Source organism: Bufo bufo, chromosome 2 (genome assembly GCF_905171765.1).
Source record: "Bufo bufo chromosome 2, aBufBuf1.1, whole genome shotgun sequence".
NCBI classification, from domain to species: Eukaryota; Metazoa; Chordata; class Amphibia; order Anura; family Bufonidae; genus Bufo; species Bufo bufo.
Window position 1 is genome coordinate 111,177,863 of NC_053390.1, and position 20,985 is coordinate 111,198,847.

Here is a 20,985-nt window from a genome sequence, read left to right on the forward strand (position 1 = left end):
GATGACCCTGGGCAGCGTACAGCAGTGATGGAGAGGCTGGCACAGTAGTCCTCTGGGGCACTCTCTGTATATAGAGACCAGGCCTGATGGTGGATGAGGTGCCCTGGATGTTGCAGATGTTTAATGTGCCTAGGGCAAGGTCCCTTTAAGGTTCGTGACGCCAGTGCCTGTAACGGTGGCACACCGATTTATAGTTGTAGTAAATGAGGAACACGGTGTTATGGTGAACCAAACTTTGCTTTACTGACAACAGTTCAACTTTGTACAGGTGGTAATCAATACAGTTCCATATAGTTGGTTCTCATCATAAGCAGGCTTTCACATCAATGGCAGGTAATGTTCTTTGCAAGATACTCATAGGGTAAAATCGACACTCCCAGATCAGGCTGCACTATTCTTCAGATATTCTGGCTGGCTATATTCCAAGGCCCGTATGCCCTAATGCTGGCTTTTATCCTTGGTAACAATCTTCCTCAGGTATATATCCCTTGCTTTAGATTAATGATCCTTCTGCCCTTCAGCTTACTTGTTTTAGCTGGAGACAATGGCTCTGCTCTGGCTAAGGAACTTGGTTTCTCCCAGGAGGTAAACTCTTCTCTTGGGGTGAATCTTCTGAGCTAACAGAGGCTCAGGAACTTCAGGCTGGCTAGACTGCACTACTAGCCACCTGGAATGCACTAACTCTCCCCTGTCTGGGCCTACCTATATATACTCAGGGCTCTCTAGCTCCCTCTAATGTCTAGGAGGCTTAACTACACCCTAACAGGCCTGACACCCAGATAACACAGGGAAATGAACATAACACATCACATTAATGCAATAGACATATTAACCCTTGTGTAGTGCCCACCTTTACCTAGTGGGACACTACACTTGTTTGGTGATTGGCAACACATTGACTAAGGCCATTTATCAGGAATAAGCATTTGTAGGAACATTTGCTTCCAATAATTGCCTCGGCCCATATACTTTGGCTATGCTATCAATGCTCGTCTGAACAATGTGACCTCCACTGAGATTGCTAGTATACAGTTGTATCTGGTAAAGCACTGTGCCATTTCCTATTCCCCCCTGCTTTTTCCTGATGTTGCATAGTTGGCTATTGTAGCCCATCAGTGGGGATGCCAGTGTGTCTGTTCAGAGAAAACCCCTTGGACTCCTAAGATAATGTATCTAAGCTTGCTCTGGTGACTTCCATTCTGGGAGGCATAGACTAAAGTAATCTTGTTAATACAGAAATAAAAATCTGAAATCTTACAGCACATTGTACATCCAGTGAGGTCAGAAGGCACACTGGGCCTATGTGAGCTTTCAGAGCTGCAATGCATAACGTTGGGAGAAGAGGGAGATGTCAATTAGAAGCAAATGAGTGGTGAGGGGCTCGGATAAGAGTGGAGGGCCTGGGCTCTTACTGTGCTATAGACCACCCAACTGGGCACTTGTGCTTCATTTGCATCTTGGACCAAGCTTCATTTTCTGAGGCACAGAACCTCTGTTGTGGTAAAAAAAAAAGATATGTCCCATAAGCTGTCACCTACAGTCCACTGGCGGTAGTTTAATAGATGAAAATGAGCAGACAGACTCCCTATAAATCCGGCACATCCTTACACTATCTAGTTTAACTTTACGTCACCTATTGGATGGCTTAGTTTGCACCAAAAAATACTCCAATAACCTGTCCACATGCTCGAAGAAATTTGTCCAGATGTGCCAAAAATCTGTCCACGTGACCTGGAAGTTTGTCAACATGTGCCAAATATCTGTCCACACACATCAAAAATCTGTCCACCAGAAGCTTTACACCAACTCTAAATTAGTCTAATGTGGGCCACGTTTTGCACCAGAATTGTGGATTCCGGCTTTATAAATCTATCAGCTGGCCCCATCCACATTCTAGTTTATAACCAGGAAATGTCAAGGATGTCAGAAGAAGTCATTTTGGCGCAGCTGAATAATAAATGTGTCTACAATGAGAAGCGGTAAAATTTGTCACAAACAATGCCACAAAAGTGGCGCTCTTACCATAGTGAGTGTGGGCCATTATGTATTCAGTTTTTCATACAAACGATTTGGAAGTTGGTTAAGAGTCTAAGCAAAACTATTCAAAAAGAAAAAGATCAAAAAAGAAATATTGTTTTACCCAAATCCAGAAAGTAATCGGCAGAGTAGAAAGAATCCATATCCTTGGACAAATGAGGAAAGGAAGGCGAAAAATCCATTGACAGACATGCAGATGAGGAGAGATTGCCTTCGTCCTACTTTATCTGCTAGGCCTCCCCAGAAGAATGCTCCAATCATCATTCCCAGATACACTATACTGCCTGCAAGAAACAGGAAAATACAATTACCAACCCTTTTACAATAAGGAAGAAATGGTTGATCCAGCAATGTGGTGACCCATGAAGCACACTTGTTGGTTCGCATTTTCCTGTACAGCCAATGGCCACTCAGGAAAAACTCTTGTCATAAAAAAATGTGGACAGTCCTATTCAGTCATCATTTGTAAAAATTGCTGAATGAGAGTTGATATATAATGATTCATTGTTCCATGCCTAGAACATATAAACATCTATAACATACAACATACAGATATACAATATCTCACAAAAGTGAGTACACCTCTTATATTTTTGTAAATTTTTTATTATATCTTTTCATTGGACGGCACTGAAGATATGACACTTTGATACAATGTAAAGTAGTCAGTGTACAGCTTGTATAACAGTGTAAATTTGGTGTGCCCTCAAAATAAGGGCTCGTTCACACGACCGTTGCCCCTCCATTGCCGTATTGCGGGCCACATATGGCGAGTCCGCAATACACGTGGCACCGGCTGTGTGCATTCCGCATCAAGGATGCGGACCCATTCACTTGAATAGGTCCGCAAATCCGGAGATGCGGTGTGGAACGGAATGGAAGCACGGAACGGAACCCCACGGAAGCACTATGGAGTGCTTCCTGGGGTTCCGTTCCGTGCTTCCGTACCGCAAAAAGATAGAAGTTGCTCTATCATTTTGCGGAACGGACGGATCACGGACTCATTCAAGTGAATGGGTCTGTGATCCGCATGCGGCTGGGACATGGTCAGTGCCCGTGCATTGTGGACCGCAATTTAGGGTCCACAGCAGGGGCACGGAGGGGCAACGGTCCTGTGAATGAGCCCTAACTCAACACATAGCCATTAATTAAGTGAGTATACCCCTAAGTGAAAATGGCCAAATTGTGCCCAATTAGCCATTTTCCCTTCCTGGTGTCATGTGACTCGTTAGTGTTACAAGGTCTCAGGTGTGAATGGGGAGCAAGTGTGTAAAATTTGATGTAATCTCTCATACTGGTCACTGGAAGTTCAACATGGCACCTCATGGCAAAAAACTCTGAGAAGCTGAAAAAAGAATTGTTGCTCTACATAAAGATGGCCGAGGCTATAAGAAGATCGCCAACACCCTGAAACTGAGATGCACAATGATGGCCAAGACCATACAGAAGTTTAACAAGATTCCAGTCAGAAGAGGCCTCACCATGGTCGACCAAAGAAGTTGAGCGCATGTGCTCAGTGTCATATCCAGGGGTTGTCTTTTCAAAATAGATGTATGAGTGCTGCCAGCATTGCTGCAGAGGTTAAAGGGGTGGGGGATCAGCCTGTCAGTGCTCAGACCATACGCCGCACACTGCATCAATTTGATCTGTATGGCTGTTGTCCCAGAATGAAGTTTCTTCTAAAGATGATGCAGAAGAAAGCCTGCAAACAGTTTGCTGAAGACAAGCAGTCTAAGGACTTGGATTACTGGAACCATGTCTCGTGGTCTGATGAGACCAAGATAAACTTATATGGTTCAGATGGTGTCAAGCGTGTGTGGTGGCAACCAGTTGAGAAGTACAAAGACAAGTGTTCCTTGCCTACAGTCAAGCATAGTGTCCTGGTTTGGGGCTGCATGAGGGCTGCCAGCTGTGGAGAGCTACAGTTCATTGAGGGACCCATGAATACCAACATGTACTGTGACATACTGAAGCAGAGCATGATCCCCTCCCTTCAGAGACTAGGCCACAGGTCAGTATTTCAACATGCTAACAACCCCAAACATACCTCCAAGACGACCACTGCCTTGCTAAAAAAAACTGAGGGTAAAGGTACTGGACTGGCCAAGCATGTCTCCAGACCTAAACCCTATTGAACATCTGTGGGGCATCCTCAAACCGAAGTTGGAGGAGCGCAAGGTCTCTAACATCCACCAGCTTCATGATGTCGTCATGGAGGAGAGGAAGAGGATTCCAGTGGCAACCTGTGAAGCTCTAGTGAACTCCATGCCCAAGAAAGTTAAGGCAGTGCTGGAAAATAATGGTGGTCAAACAAAATATTGACACTTTGGGCACAATCTGGCCATTTTCACTTAGGGGTGTACTCACTTTTTTTGCCGGTGGTTTAAACATTAATGGCTGTGTGTTGAGTTATTTTGAGGTTACACTCAATTTACACTGTTTTACAAGCTGTACCCTGACTACTTTACTTTGTATCAAAGTGTCATATCTTCAGTGTTGTCCTATGAAAAGATATAAAATATTTACATAAATGTGAGGGGTGTACTCACTTTTGTGAGATACTGTATGTTATAAAAATACAGAAAACCTTCCTTGCTTGCCTATAGGTAAGAAGCCATGAAGGAAAGAGCATAAGCAAAGTCTGTATCACAAAACCATTTGTTGTGTAATAGCATACCACCAAACTTTTTGGTCAAAGAGGAACACTTGAATCTCATTTTGTGAAAGATCCAATCACTGGCTGAGGTGGGTCATTGCTGCAGCCAGTGATTGAGCAGCATTAATAGGCTTTTCAAGATAATAACAGGAACTGAAGTGGCTGGGGATTGGTGAGGTGATTAAAAGTTCCTTTATGTTTGTACAGCATGTGCAGCCCCTGGAGCAGTTTTATTTTTTCCTGCGCTTCCATATTCCTTTAAATATTAGCATATAAATCAGGGACTTGGGTCAAAAATAGGGACTGTCCCTCAAAAAGAGGAGCAACATGCTCAGTAGCCTCCCTGCTCCCTTCCTCCTCTCAGTGCCGGTATAGTCATCTCATAGTGCTGGAGCTAAAGCAACACAGACTCCCTTTCATTCATCCATCCTTACTTCTGAATTTGTAGAACTATATAGCTAATGTATATCACTCTCTGGGAAGTGGAGAAGGAAATTGGGGAATGGAAGTAAAGCATAGAGCTATTTATTCATGGAATCATAGAGGCTCTGTGTGAAGGACTATTTTTTACTTGCAAGGAGGAAGAGGTTAACAGGAGATGACTGCAAATCACTCCTGGGAGATGCAGGTGCTTGATCATTAAATGCAACTTGCTTGTAACAAACTTACCTCTCCGGGTTCCATGGCTGTGTCGGAAGAGACGCGCTGCTGAGCCATGCCCCCTGGCGATGCGACTGCATCCTTAGCAACATGATGCAATGCTTTGTTTCTCCCCGTATTGGGCGTGTGCTGGAGGAGACTAGCAGTGAGCTGATTGCTCAGCTGCTCTATTACTATGTGCTAGTGTTTCTGACTAATGGAGCACTGAGTCATGGACCTATCAGGTTCTGATCCAGGGATTCAGCACTCTATTTAAATCCCTTCCAGGCCACACACCAGTGCCAGTGATAGTCTTTGTTTGGCTCACTAGCTAGCTTGTTCCCTGTTCCTGCATTGCTGATTGATTCCTCTGTGTCTATGACTGAGGCTTGTCTTATGACCACTCTCTGTCTCACATTTTGGTACTGCATAGCCACCTGGTGCTGATTTCTGATGACTCTGGTATTGTGTTTGTCTGTCTTTGTTTGTTAGTCCGCCTCTGCACTTATAGGGTAGGGACCGTTGACCAGTTGCGGTCTAGCTATATAGCTCTACTGTAAAAGTGAAGAGACAGGGGGAAAAAAACTAAAAGAGTGAATGTTAATAATATAAATGTTTTCACTGATATTGTTAAAATAATGGTGTTCATTACTATATTTTATTATTATTTTAATTTGTGAGATGAGCCTTTTTAAAGCATGAATATCATAGGTTACCATTAATGGAGGATATTAAGCAGTAATATTAGATCCTTCCTCTAAAAATAATGATTTTGAAATATTTTATTATTATTATTATACACCATTGGTAAAGGTAATGCCCATATTATGTTTATTTTCTACCTCCCATGATCTCCTGGCTTTGTATCGGGCAACAGAGGTATGGCTGCGGATGTCATCAGGAGTAATAGATTGTACTGTCACAAGAGAAGCTTCCTGCCAACAGCTGTTGCGGTGATAAGGAGAATACATATGAACTGGTGAACCAGCAACTGTATTAAATGAGCTTTACAGCTTAGTCTTCATGAACACACTATCTATTCCACTAATATTATTTGCATGTGAAAGTAGTGCTGGGTAGTAGAACACATACACACATGCAGCTTGATTCCTCATCCCACTGCTATAGTTGGTGTTTGATTTAATAGATTTTTTAGTTGATCCTCTAGAAATTACCCGGTGCCAGGCAATCAATAGCCCTGTCCTAAAATAATGTACATCAGTGAAACATAATTGAAGTGACTGCATCTTTTGTCAGCTTTCTTTACCTCTTGCTCAGTTCTGATTTCATTCTTATTTCCAATCCTTACACAGACGATAAAACTGATCTATTTAATCCAACCTAATACTGCGGCTAATACTAGACTTTCTTCCCAGAGGCAAAGATTAAGAATCTCAAAATGACATGGCTTTATGTTTCTCCGATGTGTATTCACTTTGAAAAACAAAGACTTAAACTGGTTGGATGGAGTTGATAGAGTTAGGCCGATTTCACACAATTGTCATGACAAATCCTGGTCTAACCGCAGGTCTTATGATCTAAATTGACAGTCGGATATATGACATTAAGATGCTGTTAGTTCTGGTCATTACACCAATGGTTAAACAGGTATTTGTGGTTATTTACCTGAATTACACTCTTGTGAGAGGATCTAAGGCATACTTTTTTTCACAAGCTCTGCTCTTTTCACGGTAGGTCCCACCTCTTTTACACCACCCCCTCACTGTGTGTTTGGATGCTGGGGCTTTGTTACAGCAGTGGGTGTGTAACCACTGTGTCAACCAACAGATTTGACTTTGGGCTAATCCTAAGGGCGTTATCTTGGCAGGCCCCTGGTATTCACCCTTTAACCCCTGTACAGTGATCCAGACTTTGCTGCAGGAGAACCACTTGGCTGCTACTTCCTGGAGTAGTCTCTATGTGATTGACAACTAATTCACAGGAGTCAGAGACAGGCTGAGGTCAGGTTTGAAGTAGGGACAGGCAGACAAGGGTCAAAATGAAGGTGAGGCACAGATCAGGTCAGGCAGCGGAGGGTCAGAATCTAGTAAACGGGCAGAAAGTCAGTACATTGGCAGACTACTGAACAGACACCTTTGAAGGATACTAGCATGCTGGAAAACCTATTGCTCAAGTACCCTCCCACGGGGGAAGGGGCCTTAGGTACTCTAAGGTAGCCAGCCATAGGTTGGAGAAGATTAGGGTGCACATGCTGGTCCTTTAACCCCTTAAGGACCCTTGCCTCACATGTACGTCATAGTTGGACGTGACTTAAGGACCAGGGACGTACATGTATGGCAGGCTGATTGGGCAGGTGGAGGAGCTGCATATGCCGGCATCGGTGAAGACACCGATGCCGGCGAATTAATCCCTTGTATGCCGCAGTCAAAGCTGACCGCAGCATGCAGAGGGTTTGCAGAGGGTACGGGTGCCCTCCGCATCTCCATCGGGTCCCCACGCTGCAGTGGCAGGGACCCGATGGCAGAGAAGGCAAGCCCGATGCCTTCCATAGGCAATGGGGCTTGCCTCCTACGGAAGCCTGTGACATCCAGCCCTTAGGCTGGGTCTCACAGGCAGGCTGTCAGCATAAAAGCTGACAGCCAATGCATTACAATACAGGTTGTATTGTAATGCATTGCAGAGGGGATCAGACCCCAGAAAAAACAAAAAAGTAAAAAGAAAAAAAAGTTAAAAATTGTGTTTTTCATTATAAAAAAAGAAAGTTTCAAGTAAAAAAATTAAAAAATTCCCAAAATAAAACACAAAAATTGTGAAAAAAATTTGAAAAAAAATTAAAATAGACATATTGGGTATTTCTGCATCCGTAACGACCGTCTCTATAAAAATATCATATGATCCACCCCCTCACCTGAACGCCATAGCGATAAAAAGGCATATGCCCCCCAAAATAGTACCAATCAAACCGTTACCTTATCCCGCAAAAAATGATCCGCTACATAAAACAATCGGGCAAAAAATAAAAAAAATTATGGCTCTCAGAATATGGAGATACTAAAACATGTTTTTTTTGTTTCAAAAATGCATTTATTGTGTAAAACTTAAATAAATAATAAAATAGACATATTAGTATTGCCGCGTTGGTAACATCCTGCTGTATAAAAATATCACATGACCTAACCCCTCAGGTGAACACTGTAAAAAACTAATAAATAAAAATGGTGTCAAAAAGTCTTATATCACAAAAAGTGTAATACCAAATGATCAAAAAGTCATATGCACCCTAAAATAGTACCAATCAAACCGTCATCTCATACTGAAAAGAATTAGCCCCAACATATGGCTATGGCTTTCAGAATATGGAGACACTAAAAAAAATTTTTTTTTCAAAAATGCTTTTGTCACGGTCTCTCCCGTGACAGGGGTCAGAAGATCTAAAAGACTGGCTACATGTGATGTGATCTGACAGCCTTTTTGGCTTCACTTGTTTCTGTGTTGTTGCTGATTATGACCACACCTCTTGTCTCAGGTGTAGCTTAAGTAGTCATTCCTACACCTCTATTTAGTCTGGTCTCACCGATCATGCTATGCGGTTAATAGCTCCTTTCTAGTTTTGGAAGTGCTGGTGTTTGGTTCCTGCTCGTCCGCATACATAGTAACATAGTAACATAGTACATAAGGCCGAAAAAAAACATTTGTGCATCCAGTTCGGCCTGTCATCCTGCAAGTTGATCCAGAGGAAGGCAAAAAAAAAAAACCCTGTGAGGTAGAAGCCAATTTTCCTCACTTTAGTGGAATATAAAATTCCTTCCCGTCTCTAATCAGGCAATCAGAATAACTCCCTGGATCAACGACCCCTCTGTAGTATCTATAGCCTGTAATATTATTACACTCCAGAAATACATCCAGGCCCCTCTTGAATTATTTTATTTTATTGTACTCACCATCACCACCTCCTCAGCCATAGAGTTCCATACTTTGGAGTTAAGTGTCTTTTCCTATTTTCTACCGTAGTTTGTTGTTTTCCCCTATCTTTTGGTATTAGGCCTGAGGAAGTCTCCTGTTCCTCCAGTTGGGAATGAACAGGTCATCTTTTGTCCTGACACTGTCTCAGATAGGGCTCTAGGTTCCCTTGTATGAACATTCCTACCATCGAGGTCTGTTCATACTGATAGTAGTCAGAGATCGGTCTAGGGATTCACTAGGTGGTGAGCTTTCCCCTTTCCCTAGTTTCCAGGCCTAGTTTCTTTTACCTTCCCTCCTGTGTTCGGTGTGGAGTTTACTACCCACACCACGCCGTGACAGTTTTATTATGTAAAACTGAAACAAACAACCAGAAAAAGTAGTTATTTTTTGTATTGTTACATCCGTAACAACCTGCTCTATAAAAATAGCACATTATCTAACTTGTTAGATGAACATTGTAAAAAACAAAAAATAAAAACAGTGCCAAAACAGCTATTTTTTTGTTACCTTGCCTCACAAAAAGTGTAATATAGAGCAACCAAAAATCGTATGTACACTAAAATAGTACCAACAAAACTGCCACCTTATCCTTTAGTTTCCAAAATGAGGTCCCTTTTTTGGAGTTTCTACTGTGGGGTGCACAAATGTGACATGGCAACTTAAAATTATCCCAGTGAAATCTGCCCTCCAAAAACCATATGGCGTTCCTCTCGCCCTGCCATGTGCCTGTTCAGCAGTTTACGACCACTTATGGGGTGTTTCTGTAAACTATAGAATCAGGGCAATAAATATAGAGTTTTGTTTGGCTGTTAACCTTTGCTTTGTTACTGGAAAAAATTGATTAAAATGGAAAATCTGCCAAAAAATTGAAATTCTGAAGTTTCATCAACATTTAATTCTTGTGGAACACCTAAAGGGTTAACAAAGTTTGTAAAATCAGTTTTGAATACCTTGAGGGGTGTCGTTTCTAAAATGGGGCCATTCACGGGTAGTTTCTATTATACCACGCAACAACAAAAAAACTTTTCATCTGCTACTGGGCCAAAATTATTTGTCCTATACTAAATCGAGTGTGCGGATTACAAATCCGAAGTCAGAATTGTTGTAACACGTCCCGAAATTTTGCTATGCATAAGTACGACTAAAGGAATTAAGCATTTGGAAAGCATTGAATAATTTTGAACAGAACGAGTTTTACTCCAACAATTACCTGATCTACATCAAAGTTTGCGTAGTAAATAGTGTATGAAAATGTAATGGAATAACAAAATCTTGTTTTTTAGTTTAAAAGTCTTACTTGAGCAAGGCCCAGTTCTGTTAAAAGTGCTTCAGGCATCTGCTTTTGCGTTTGTGAACGGTCATATTTTCCAGTTGCAAAAACTAGCAGTAGTAGCCCATCATGTTGTGATTCCGGAGGCCTTCATACCTGTTCTCCATTGTGGAAATATCTTTATGGAACCGCTCTCCATGTTCGTCACTTACGTGTCCCAAATTGGGTGGGAAAAAGTCTAAAAAGTTGTCTACTAATTCAGCATAGTTTGCAGATCATCTGTTCCTAAGGAAGATCTGCACTACTAGCACAAATGCATCCCAAGCTGCAAGTTCCAGAGGGATGAGTTTTGTTCTGAATGTGTCATCATGCATTAGTTTGTTGATTTCAGGGCCAGTAAAAAATCCGGCCTTTATTTTAGCATCAGTTTTCAGTGTCCTAAACTTCTCCTTCAAATACTGGAAACCATTTCTATCACGATCATGTGCAATTACTAACTTTTTCATTAAACCAAGTTTAATGTGAAGTGGTGGAAGATAAACTTGAAGTGGATCGACCAGTGATTTGTGTTGTACATTGTACTGACCAACTGTGTGCTCGACTCTGAGAGGCCACTGTCTAATTATGTAATGATTGTTGTCATGTTGTCAACAATTGGGTTTTGGAAATTTTCTTAAAAATTTGAAGATTTGCTTCTAAACTTCTAAGCCTTCTAACGTCGCGAAAAAAGAAAATGTAATTTACAAAATTATCCAAACATGAGGTAGACATATGGGAAATGTAAAGTAATAACTATTTTAGGAGGTATCACTATCTGTTTTAAAAGCAGAGAAATATACATTTTTTAAATTGCGAATTTTTCTAAATTTTTTGTAAAATTTGTATTTTTTTATAAATAAAAATGAACTATTTTGACTCAGATTTACCACTGTCATGAAGTACAATATGTGTCGAGAAAACAATCTCAGAATGGCTTGGATAAGTAAAAGCGTTTTAAAGTTATTATATAAAGTTATGTCATTTTTAAGGTGAAAAATGGCAGGGTCCTGAAGGGGTTAAAAGCTGGAGAGAGAGCACTTGCTCTATGGGCACAGGAAGAGAGGCTAAGCCAGTAAGCAGGCTGCAGGGACAGAGCAAACCTGTTGGACAGACCCACTGGGGAAAGGAAGAGCAGGAGGCAGGTCAGCATCACCGGGAAGCTGAAACCTGGGACCAATGAGCAAAACAGTGGCAGCCATGGGTGTTGCTGTAATAGGCTTTGTCTGGTGCCACATACAACTATTAGGAACTGTCAGACTTCTGGCATCAAAAAGTCGCAAAGTAGGGCTTTTGTGACTTTTTTGCACTCGTTTGCGCAAACTTTAAGCGATTGCACAAAATTTTGTGACTTTTTGCATTTTTACACCATTCACTCCAGTTTTGTAATATGGGTGGAAAACTGTGTGTCATTAGCTATGTTAATGAGTTTCACTTCAGATTTATCATTGCGACTTTTTTAAAACATCGCAAATAAGTAATGATCTCACTCCAGGAGAAGGGGGGAGTAGAAAAAGTGGAGCAACTTCTCTAGACAAAAGTGTTAGGTTTAAGGACAAGCCAAATTTATCAAACAACCTGTGACATTTGATAAATGTGGCACAAAGTACAACACAGACTCAAGCAAAACTGACTTCAAATATTCTCCCCATGATAAATTCCCCCCATAGTGTTATACACTACCAGGTCTTAACCATAGCATACCATTCATATGAACCAAATCACATAGAAAACCATATGGACCAATAAGAACAAGCTACATCATGAACAGAGGGAGAACACAAAGAAAGATTTTAACATATCACATAGGGAAAAATATATATGTATATTAGTATGGAAAAAAAAAACACAATGAAAGCATATCAATAAAAATAGAATGTCTTCTTTCCAATTTAAATCCCCAGGAAACCAAGGGTGTCAAAGGGCGTGAATCCAAAAAGTTCCTCTGGCAAGAAGCAAACGTTGTCAGTCTCCACCTCATACAGATTTGTTAACCCTTTAATATCAAAGAACAAAAACCTATTCAAATTGCCTCCATGTTGTTCTGAAAAGAGGCTTGTTCAGACGACCAGGTTTGTCAACAGAAAATACGAAAAAGTGTCAGACTGATTACCTAAGAGGAACTAGGAGAAAAGGATGCTTGAGGGCATCATATATTGCGGTGAATAAATCCAGACGTGCCCTCATATTTCAATCCCCTTTGGAAGATGTTACTAAATCTAACGATAAGCTGGTCTTTTCCACAGTTTACAGTAATCAGTTTAATCAAATTAGGCAGATTTTTAAAAATACTTAACAGTGCTGTTCTGTGAATTCAAAATTGTGACATCTTGTAGAGCGGAGTCAAAAGAGGTAAAAGTCGGGGTAATCTCCTGTCACCCAGTTTGTTCAGGTCATCATCGGTCACAAGAGTTTGGTGATCTCAAACAGATTTTCCTCTGCAATGTTTGCAGATATACTAAAAGAACGTCCAGTTTTTATTTTTTTTAATGAATTCTTGTATTGTAAAACGTCCACAATGTAATCATTTATTAATTGTGACTCCGCTTATGTGGTTTATATTGTTTGGTGTACAAAATGTTGCTTTTTATGTAGGTTGTACAAATAGAAAAGTTAAAACCCGCATTGCTGAACATATTGGTTACATAAATATCAAATAAATTTAAAAAATCAAATCAATATCTCCGGTGTTTTAGATTTTTTTTTTGGAATAATAGGAAGGTGATTTGAATAGATTTCCGTTCTTTAGTACTGAAAGGGTTAAGAAGTCTGCAAGAGGTGGAGACTGGCAACATTTTCTTCTTGTCAGGGAAGCTTTTTGGGTACATACCTTTGCCACAAGGTTTAAATTTGTATGGGGTTGTCACGTTAGTCGTTTACAAAGTGCCATCATTCATCGTCAGGCAGTTAAGCCTCATTCACACGTCCGTGTCCGTGCTTAAATCCGTGAGAAGGTGTCTGTTTTTGCTGTCCGTATGTCATCCGTCTTTCACTGACACTGCACAGCTGAAAAATAATCTCTTCCTAATGAGGCATGATACACGGATGAAATACGGATGGCATCCGTGTTGTCTCCATGGTTTTCACGGACCTATAGACTATATAAAAACACAGACCCACGGACCGTGGTAAAAAAAACTATGTGCGAATAGACACATTAAAATGAATGGGTACATGTGCTGTCCGTGGAGAGCAAATACAGCACACGTACATGGAACACTGACGTGTGAATGAGGCTTTAAATATGGCATGGATCTAACAGCCATCTCTCTATCCATCTTCAATAACTCTGCTTAGCTAGAGTTCTATGGGCTCCAATGAAAACTTTGGATTGGGCCTGCCCCCTCCTGCCAGTCTCTGGTAATAATAATATCCCCCCCACTACCCCCAGTAATGTCCCTGTTGCGCCCACAGTAATGTCCCTATGCTGCCCCAGTAATGTCCTTCCACTTCCCCAGTAATGTCCCCCACTGCCCCCAGTAATTTGCCTATAGTGACCCCAGTAATTTTCCCCCAGTCTTCACTCACATGTAACGGGGCCCGGCACTGTCACAGCACTTCATGCCAGGCCCCGTCAGAGTGCTCATCACATCAGCATCACATGCGGTCGGTGCAGGATCTATCAGGCCCCAGCACTGCCCTACTAGTAGTATTCACGTATGACTCAGGTGGGCAGAGCCTGACTGATGTTAGCCAGGCTCCGCCCTCCCACTTAGTTTATGAATACTACAGTAGGGCTGGGGCCTAATAGATGCCGGACCGACCGCATGTGATGCTGATGTGATGAGTGCTCTGAGGAGAGCAGTAGGAGCACTGGAGGAATGGAGCGGAGGCGTCCTGAGCAGGAGAGGTAAGTGTTTTTATTTTATTTTATGTGCTATGAGGCTGCAGGGGGCTGATATGAGAGGCATTGGGGGCTAATATTAGAGGCATATGGTGGCTGATATCAGAGGCATATGGGGGCTGATATCAGAGGCATATGGGGGCTGATATCAGAGGCTGCTGGGGCTCTTATCTGAGGTCTGATTGGGGGTCATGCATATTGGGGTCTGAGCTGAGGTCTGATTGAGGGTCTGAGGTCTTATTAACATTGGGGGTCTTATTGGCGCTGTCAGCTTAGGTCTGATTAACATTGGGGGTCTGATTGGTGGTCTGACCTGAGGTCTAATAAAAAATATCTTTTCCTATATTCCTCTAAAAACTTAAAGAGGGCCTTTCACTAGAATAAAAAATGTAAACTAAGCGTACAGACATTGAGAGCGGCGCCCAGGGATCTCCCTGCACTTACTATTATCCCTGGGCGCCGCTCCGTTCTCCCGGTATAGGCTCCAGTATCTTCCTATGTTCGGCTCAACTGGGTGGAGCCTGCCAGCGTCTCCTTCTACCAGACTGGAGTGATGGCCAATCGCAGCGTTTAGCTCATAGCCTGAGAGAAAAAAAAAACCTCTCAGGCTATGAGCTGAGCGCTGCGATTGGCCAGCGCTAGAGCCTGGGAGAAGGAGACGCCGGCAGGCTCCACCCAGTTGAGCCGAACATATGAAGATACCAGAGCCTATACCGGGAGAACGGAGCGGCGCCCAGGGATAATAGTAAGCGCAGGGAGATCCCTGGGCACCGCTCTCCATGTCTGTATACTTAGTATACATTTTTTATTCTAGTGAAAGGTCCTCTTTAAGTGCGTCTTATGGGCCGGTGCATCTTATAAAGTGAAAATACGGTATATAACAACTAGCCTATAAAGACCAAAAATATACAGTATTTGTATGTGTGTCCCCTTTTAATTCCATGCATTACACAATATAATTTCCCATGAATTGTAGCAAGTTGATCACATAAGTCAGGTCGTAAACAAAACTAAAACAAAGCAGAATAAATGAATCTTTAAACTCTTTCAGCAGTAAGTTTTCGATGAAGCACTTAGTTGGAGAGCGCGCATTATGTATATAGAAATATGTGACAAGGTGTAGGCTGTACTGTGACAATAACAATCGAGTGGGGAATTCAGCGACTTGGCAAGTGCAGTAATTACGCAACCCACATCCGCTGTCAAATTCTGCTTCAAAAATTCTCTTAATATAACAGAGACATTTAGGGTTACTCTGCAGAACACAAACTTCTTAGTTTTTCAGAAGTAGAAATGATTTGTAAAGTTCTGCTATTGAAAAATGATGGGAAGATGTTTTCCAAAAGATTTATAAACCTAGGTGAATGGTTGTCGCGTATTTCTATGGATTCTGCTGTAGTAGGGGAACAAATCCACCATGTGGAAAAGTAAGGACACCCCATGTAAACTTTATTATTTATTTTAACCTATGTGGGCTTATCAATATTTGTTCTCCTGCTCAAGATGCATCTACTAGTTAAAGGGCATAGCTTTTGCTACTGAATAGGCTGTGAGTAGTGGTTGGCCACCACCAAGACCCACAGAGGTGTTTGTAGCTATATGGTCAACTGACCAAAAGCAAAACCCTTGAGAAACCGGGCCCAAGGGAAATTCCTGTGGGGTTTTCATTCCTAGCCTACTGTTTAACCTTGGTCTTGCCCTGAAGTTCCCATGATGATCTAATTTGTAAAGTGGTGAGAGCTACCTGTAAGTCCTGTGATAAAATTATGGAAGCCCTAGAGACTTCCTTCAACATCTTGAGTTATGCTCTTGAGTGTAGCTTGCTATAACAACCTGGTCTGGGTCAGTTGTCTGAAATCTTAGATTTCAGAAAGTGGAAAGATTGATGTCCAACACACGTCCCTGTCTTTTAAGATCCTCATGTTCATGATCCATTATCACCACGTTACACTTCTTGTCGTAAGGCTCGATAATAATGGAATTGTTGTCTTCAAGACTCAGTACTGCTTCCATTTGGATAAATTTAGGTTATGGCAAATGACAGGCACAGCAGAACACATCATTGGAGCCTAGGAAGGTGAGTAAACCACAGGGCCATGAGACATTAACCCAGTTTCCAAAGAAGGAATTAGTTTAGACTATCAGGGAATAAAAAATGAACCCTCTCTTCCACCCTGGACTATGAACTGTAATGTAACTGAATGAAGGCCTCGGTCTGTATAGCAACACACAATGGGGGTTATTATCAAAGACCACCATTTTACGCTGGTTTTTTATATCTCCTGCACCGCTGGAGGATGCGATTAATCTAAGATGAGATGTGGGCCTTGTCATAAGTTAGGCACATCTTCCTGTAGTCTTTGCGCTTAGACTTGTAGCTGGAGTAGATTTCAGTTATCATTTACGTTAGTAAACTGGCCACATCACACTCCCTTTTCAGAAAGTGGTGAAGGCTGTGTAGAAACACCACATGGCAATGGCAGTCAAAAGGTTGGAAATTGCAGGTTTGAAACTTTTTTTATGCCACTTTCTGGTATAGGGGGTCATAGTAAATGACTCCCAATACGTCTATTGCTTCGTGTGCAGCTGTTTAGCGCCTTCACGTCGCCTAAAATTTTCTCCTGCTAGCACTGGTTCTAGGATAGAATACTGGGATATGGTTGGGCATAATTTATGATGGACGCTTTTGCACCACATACATTAGTGGGGTATTGCATTTGCACTTTATGCACTCTATTCTGTTGCAGTGCACTTTGGATGCTATTACATTTGATTACCAAATCTAGCCTATAGTTGTCCAGCATTTACACCTTGTATTATGTGATGTGTTTATGTGCCTGCATTGAGTTCGCCCCTCACCGGAAACTCCTTTATTCCCCTAACTTTCATATATGTATTTTTAATTGCTAATAAAGGAAATATATTTTTATACTTTGTGGCTGTTTTTACTATGGGCAAGGCTATTATGTGAATATAATAAAAGCTTGCGTATTAAAAAATGGTATAACTGTCTATTCTCTAAACAAATAAATTGAATCATTAAAACCGGAGTACCCCTTTAATGTCTTTGTGTAACATGCCTCACATACATTCTCAACATCGAGGGATTAGAAGTAATTCTACAGACTGAAATCAGCAGCATTTCCTTTGGCAGTGAGTTCTCATTTTTAGGACTGCAGGTGGTGAGTTTTACATTGTAATTGAACTATTATTTTATTTGTGTTCTTGCCAAAAGGGGCCAATATTCTCCTCTAATTGATTCAGTTTCTAATTAAATGTGCTCATTTGCTTTATAATGCCTGCAAGCGCTCTCTCCGGTGCAGAAGTGGCACACTTGCCTGTCCCTACAGAAGTATAAAAGATTCGGAAACTAGGACCCTGCCTTCAGAGTAAAGCCTCATGCAGACGTCCATGGAACACGGTCCGTGAGATACCGGACTGGCATTGCAGGAGCGCACGGCCTCATTGGTTGCTATGACGCTGTGCGCTCCTGCAATGCCAGTCCGGTATCTCACGGACCGTGTTCCACGAACGTCTGCATGATGTCTCGTTCACACGAACGTGTGAAGCTCGTGCCCGTGCTGTGGACCGCAAATTGCGGTCCGCGATGCACGGGCACCGTCCGTGGGGCAGGCGCATGGGGATCGCAGACCCATTCACTTGAATAGGTCCGCGATCCCTTCGTTCTGCAAAAATAAAGAGCATGTTCTATCTTTTTGCGGTGCGGAGGCACGGAACGGATCCCCAGAAAGCACTCCGTAGTGCTTCCGTAGTATTCCGTTCCGTGCTTCCTTTCCGCACCGTTCCGCATCTCCGGATTTATTGAAATGAATGGCTCCGCATCCGTGATGCGGAATGACAACGGAACGGTGCCCGTGTATTGCGGAATGCGCAAATGCGGTCTGCAATACGGGAACGGGACTCCAACGGTCATGTGAACGAGCCCTGAGGCACCGCTCTGTTGTCATTCCGCATCACGGATGCAGACTCATTTATTTCAATGCGGAACGGAACACTACGGAAGCACTACGGAGAACACCGCAAAAAGATAGAACATGCTCTATCTTTTTGCGGAATGGAGGGATCGCGGACCCATTCAAGTGACTGGGTCTGCGATCCCAATGCACCTGCCCCACGGAAGGTGCCCGTGCATTGCGGACCGCAATTTGCGGTCTACAGCACGGGCTTCACACGTTCGTGTGAACGAGTCCTTAACTGTAAAAAAGCTCTCAAGGTAACGAGGCATTTATAACCACATACCATGTCTTATTCCATGTCTTATGCGCAGCGAGCACCTGTTTTCATGTTTTTCTTTGTTTTAATAATTGTCTTAGACATTGCTGCTAAAGTCATGGATAAAATGCCATAGGCTTGGCCTCTATCCTCTTTGGTGCGTCATGCTGCAGCCTCTCTCAGCTACTCACACAGCACTAAGTGGGTCATTTATCAAACTGGTATAAAGTAGAACTGGCTTAGTTGCCCATAGCAACCAATCAGATTCCACCTTTCATTTTCCAAATGAGCTGTCAAAAATGAAAGATGGAATCTGATTGGTTGCTATGGGCAACTAAGCCAGTTCTACTTTACACCATTTTGATAAATCTATGCAGTAAAGCTTTAGGCCTAAGACAGTACTAGGCAGGAATGTGGTACAGATTCATAAGATGGTGCCCATGTCCCGTCAAGGTCTACACTTTAAATTATGGCATGCTCCATTGCATGATATAGGCAGTGGTGGACTTTACCATCATGCAAACCATGTAAATGCAGGAAGCCGAGAGATCAGGGGGCCTCCTGCTGGCCACAAGCAATTGGCTAAAAAAAAATCAACAAAACCAGGGACAGACATACAGCCTGTGCAGCCGCACAGGGACCCGTGGGGAAGGGGGAGCCTTACCAGCTGTAGAGCAGTAGAATAAGTACCCAGGCCGCACTGAAAAGCTGAGAGTGGGGCTTAATGGGTCAATGAGGATGATGGAGCTTACCTGGGTGACATAGGTGGAGCTTAGTGGTGGGATGGAGGGCCACAAACAGAGCTATGTGAATCCACACTTTTTTGTTGAATGAGTAAATTTGGCTTTCTGGTTGCTTTTTATCTCATTTTTTGGGAGGGGAAATCCCCAATAAAGCTGTTTGGTGTCAATTTTCAAATATTTTTTTGTTTACTTTACACCTTCACCAAATATGTATTTTTATTTTTTTTATGTTTTTTACACAATAAAAACATTCTTAGAAAAAAATTCATGTTTTTGTGTTGCCATTTTCTTAGAGTCATTTATTTTTCTGGCTATAGTCTTGTGTGAGGGCTTGTTTTTTGCGGAACAAGGTGAAGTTTTTATTGCTACCATTTTGGGGTACATACGACTTTTTGATTGATTGATATTATGTTTTTTGTGAGGTGACTAAAAAATGCTGTTTTGGCATAATTTTAATTTGTTTTTCTTTTACACCATTCACTTGAGGGGGTAGATCATGTGATATTTTTGTAGAGCCAATTTATTTCTTGTTTTACGCTTTACACTAAGAGCATTTTTAGAAAAAAAAATTATGTTTTGTGTTGCAATTTTCTTAGAGCCATATATTTTATTTTATTTTTCTGGCTATGGTCTTGTGTGGGGGCTCATTTTTTGCGGGATGAGGTGACGTTTTTATTGCTACCATTTTGTGGTACATACAAAATCTGTTTTGGCGCAATGTTTATTTATATTTTTACGGCATTCACCTGATGGGGTAGATCATGTGATATTATTATAGAGCCGGTCGTTGCGGATGTGGTGATACCAAATATGTCTATTTTATTTTTTATCTTCTATTTTTAAAGATTTTCTAAATTATGGATTTGGGTGAAATTTCTTTTTTTAAATGTGAAACTTTTTTTTTTTCTTCTTCAAAACACTTTATTTTTTAATTTTTTATTTTACACTTTGTGTCCCCCATAAGGTCATACAAGACCTCTGGGGGACATTTAACTTTATTTATTAATTTTTTTACCTATTGATTTCTCCTGTAACTGGGGCTGACATAGTAGCCACAGTTACAGTTGAAATACACCCCCCAGAGAGGCTGTACAGCATAATACTGCGCTGTACAGCCTCACTGCAGGGCTGATCGAGGTCTTGTAAGCCGTGTACTGGGATGGGCTCCCTAGGATACAGCGAAGTCACGAACGAGGAAAGCAACTCCAACACCAGCTTTTGCCAAAACACAACCACAAATGCTGAGAACATAAAATAAATTTACATACACCCAGCCCGAAGGCTGAGACCCCTGTGTTTCACAGCATGGCGCCCTCTAATGGATGCCAGAGGAAATTTAGCAGTAATTTACCTACTGGCGGGCATAACTAAAACTGCCTCGCCGTACCTATTATTACCCTAAAGCAAACACAAACAATTGTTTGGGTACTTAGTACGGGTTAGCCTGCGGTTCAACACAACAGTTGACAATCTTACCGTGCTCTACGGTATTCCCCCTCCCATAACTAGTCCGGTAGCATGTGTTGGAGAATTACTCCTGAGCAAAACACTGAACTGGATTGAGTTCGTGGGGTGTTTATCAGCTCTCAAATGTGCAATGTTC

The 20,985-nt window shown here is 41.9% G+C and overlaps 1 protein-coding gene across 2 annotated transcripts in view; it reads right to left on the reverse strand.

Moving 5' to 3' along the window:
- Positions 1–20,985, reverse strand: part of SV2C (synaptic vesicle glycoprotein 2C) — a 191,658-nt gene that overhangs the window by 152,877 nt on the left and 17,796 nt on the right. For both annotated transcript variants that reach the window (XM_040420186.1, XM_040420185.1), the window contains exon 2: positions 2,141–2,321. In XM_040420186.1, the coding sequence (XP_040276120.1) occupies positions 2,141–2,321 (181 nt within the window). The remainder of the gene's footprint in view (positions 1–2,140; positions 2,322–20,985) is intronic.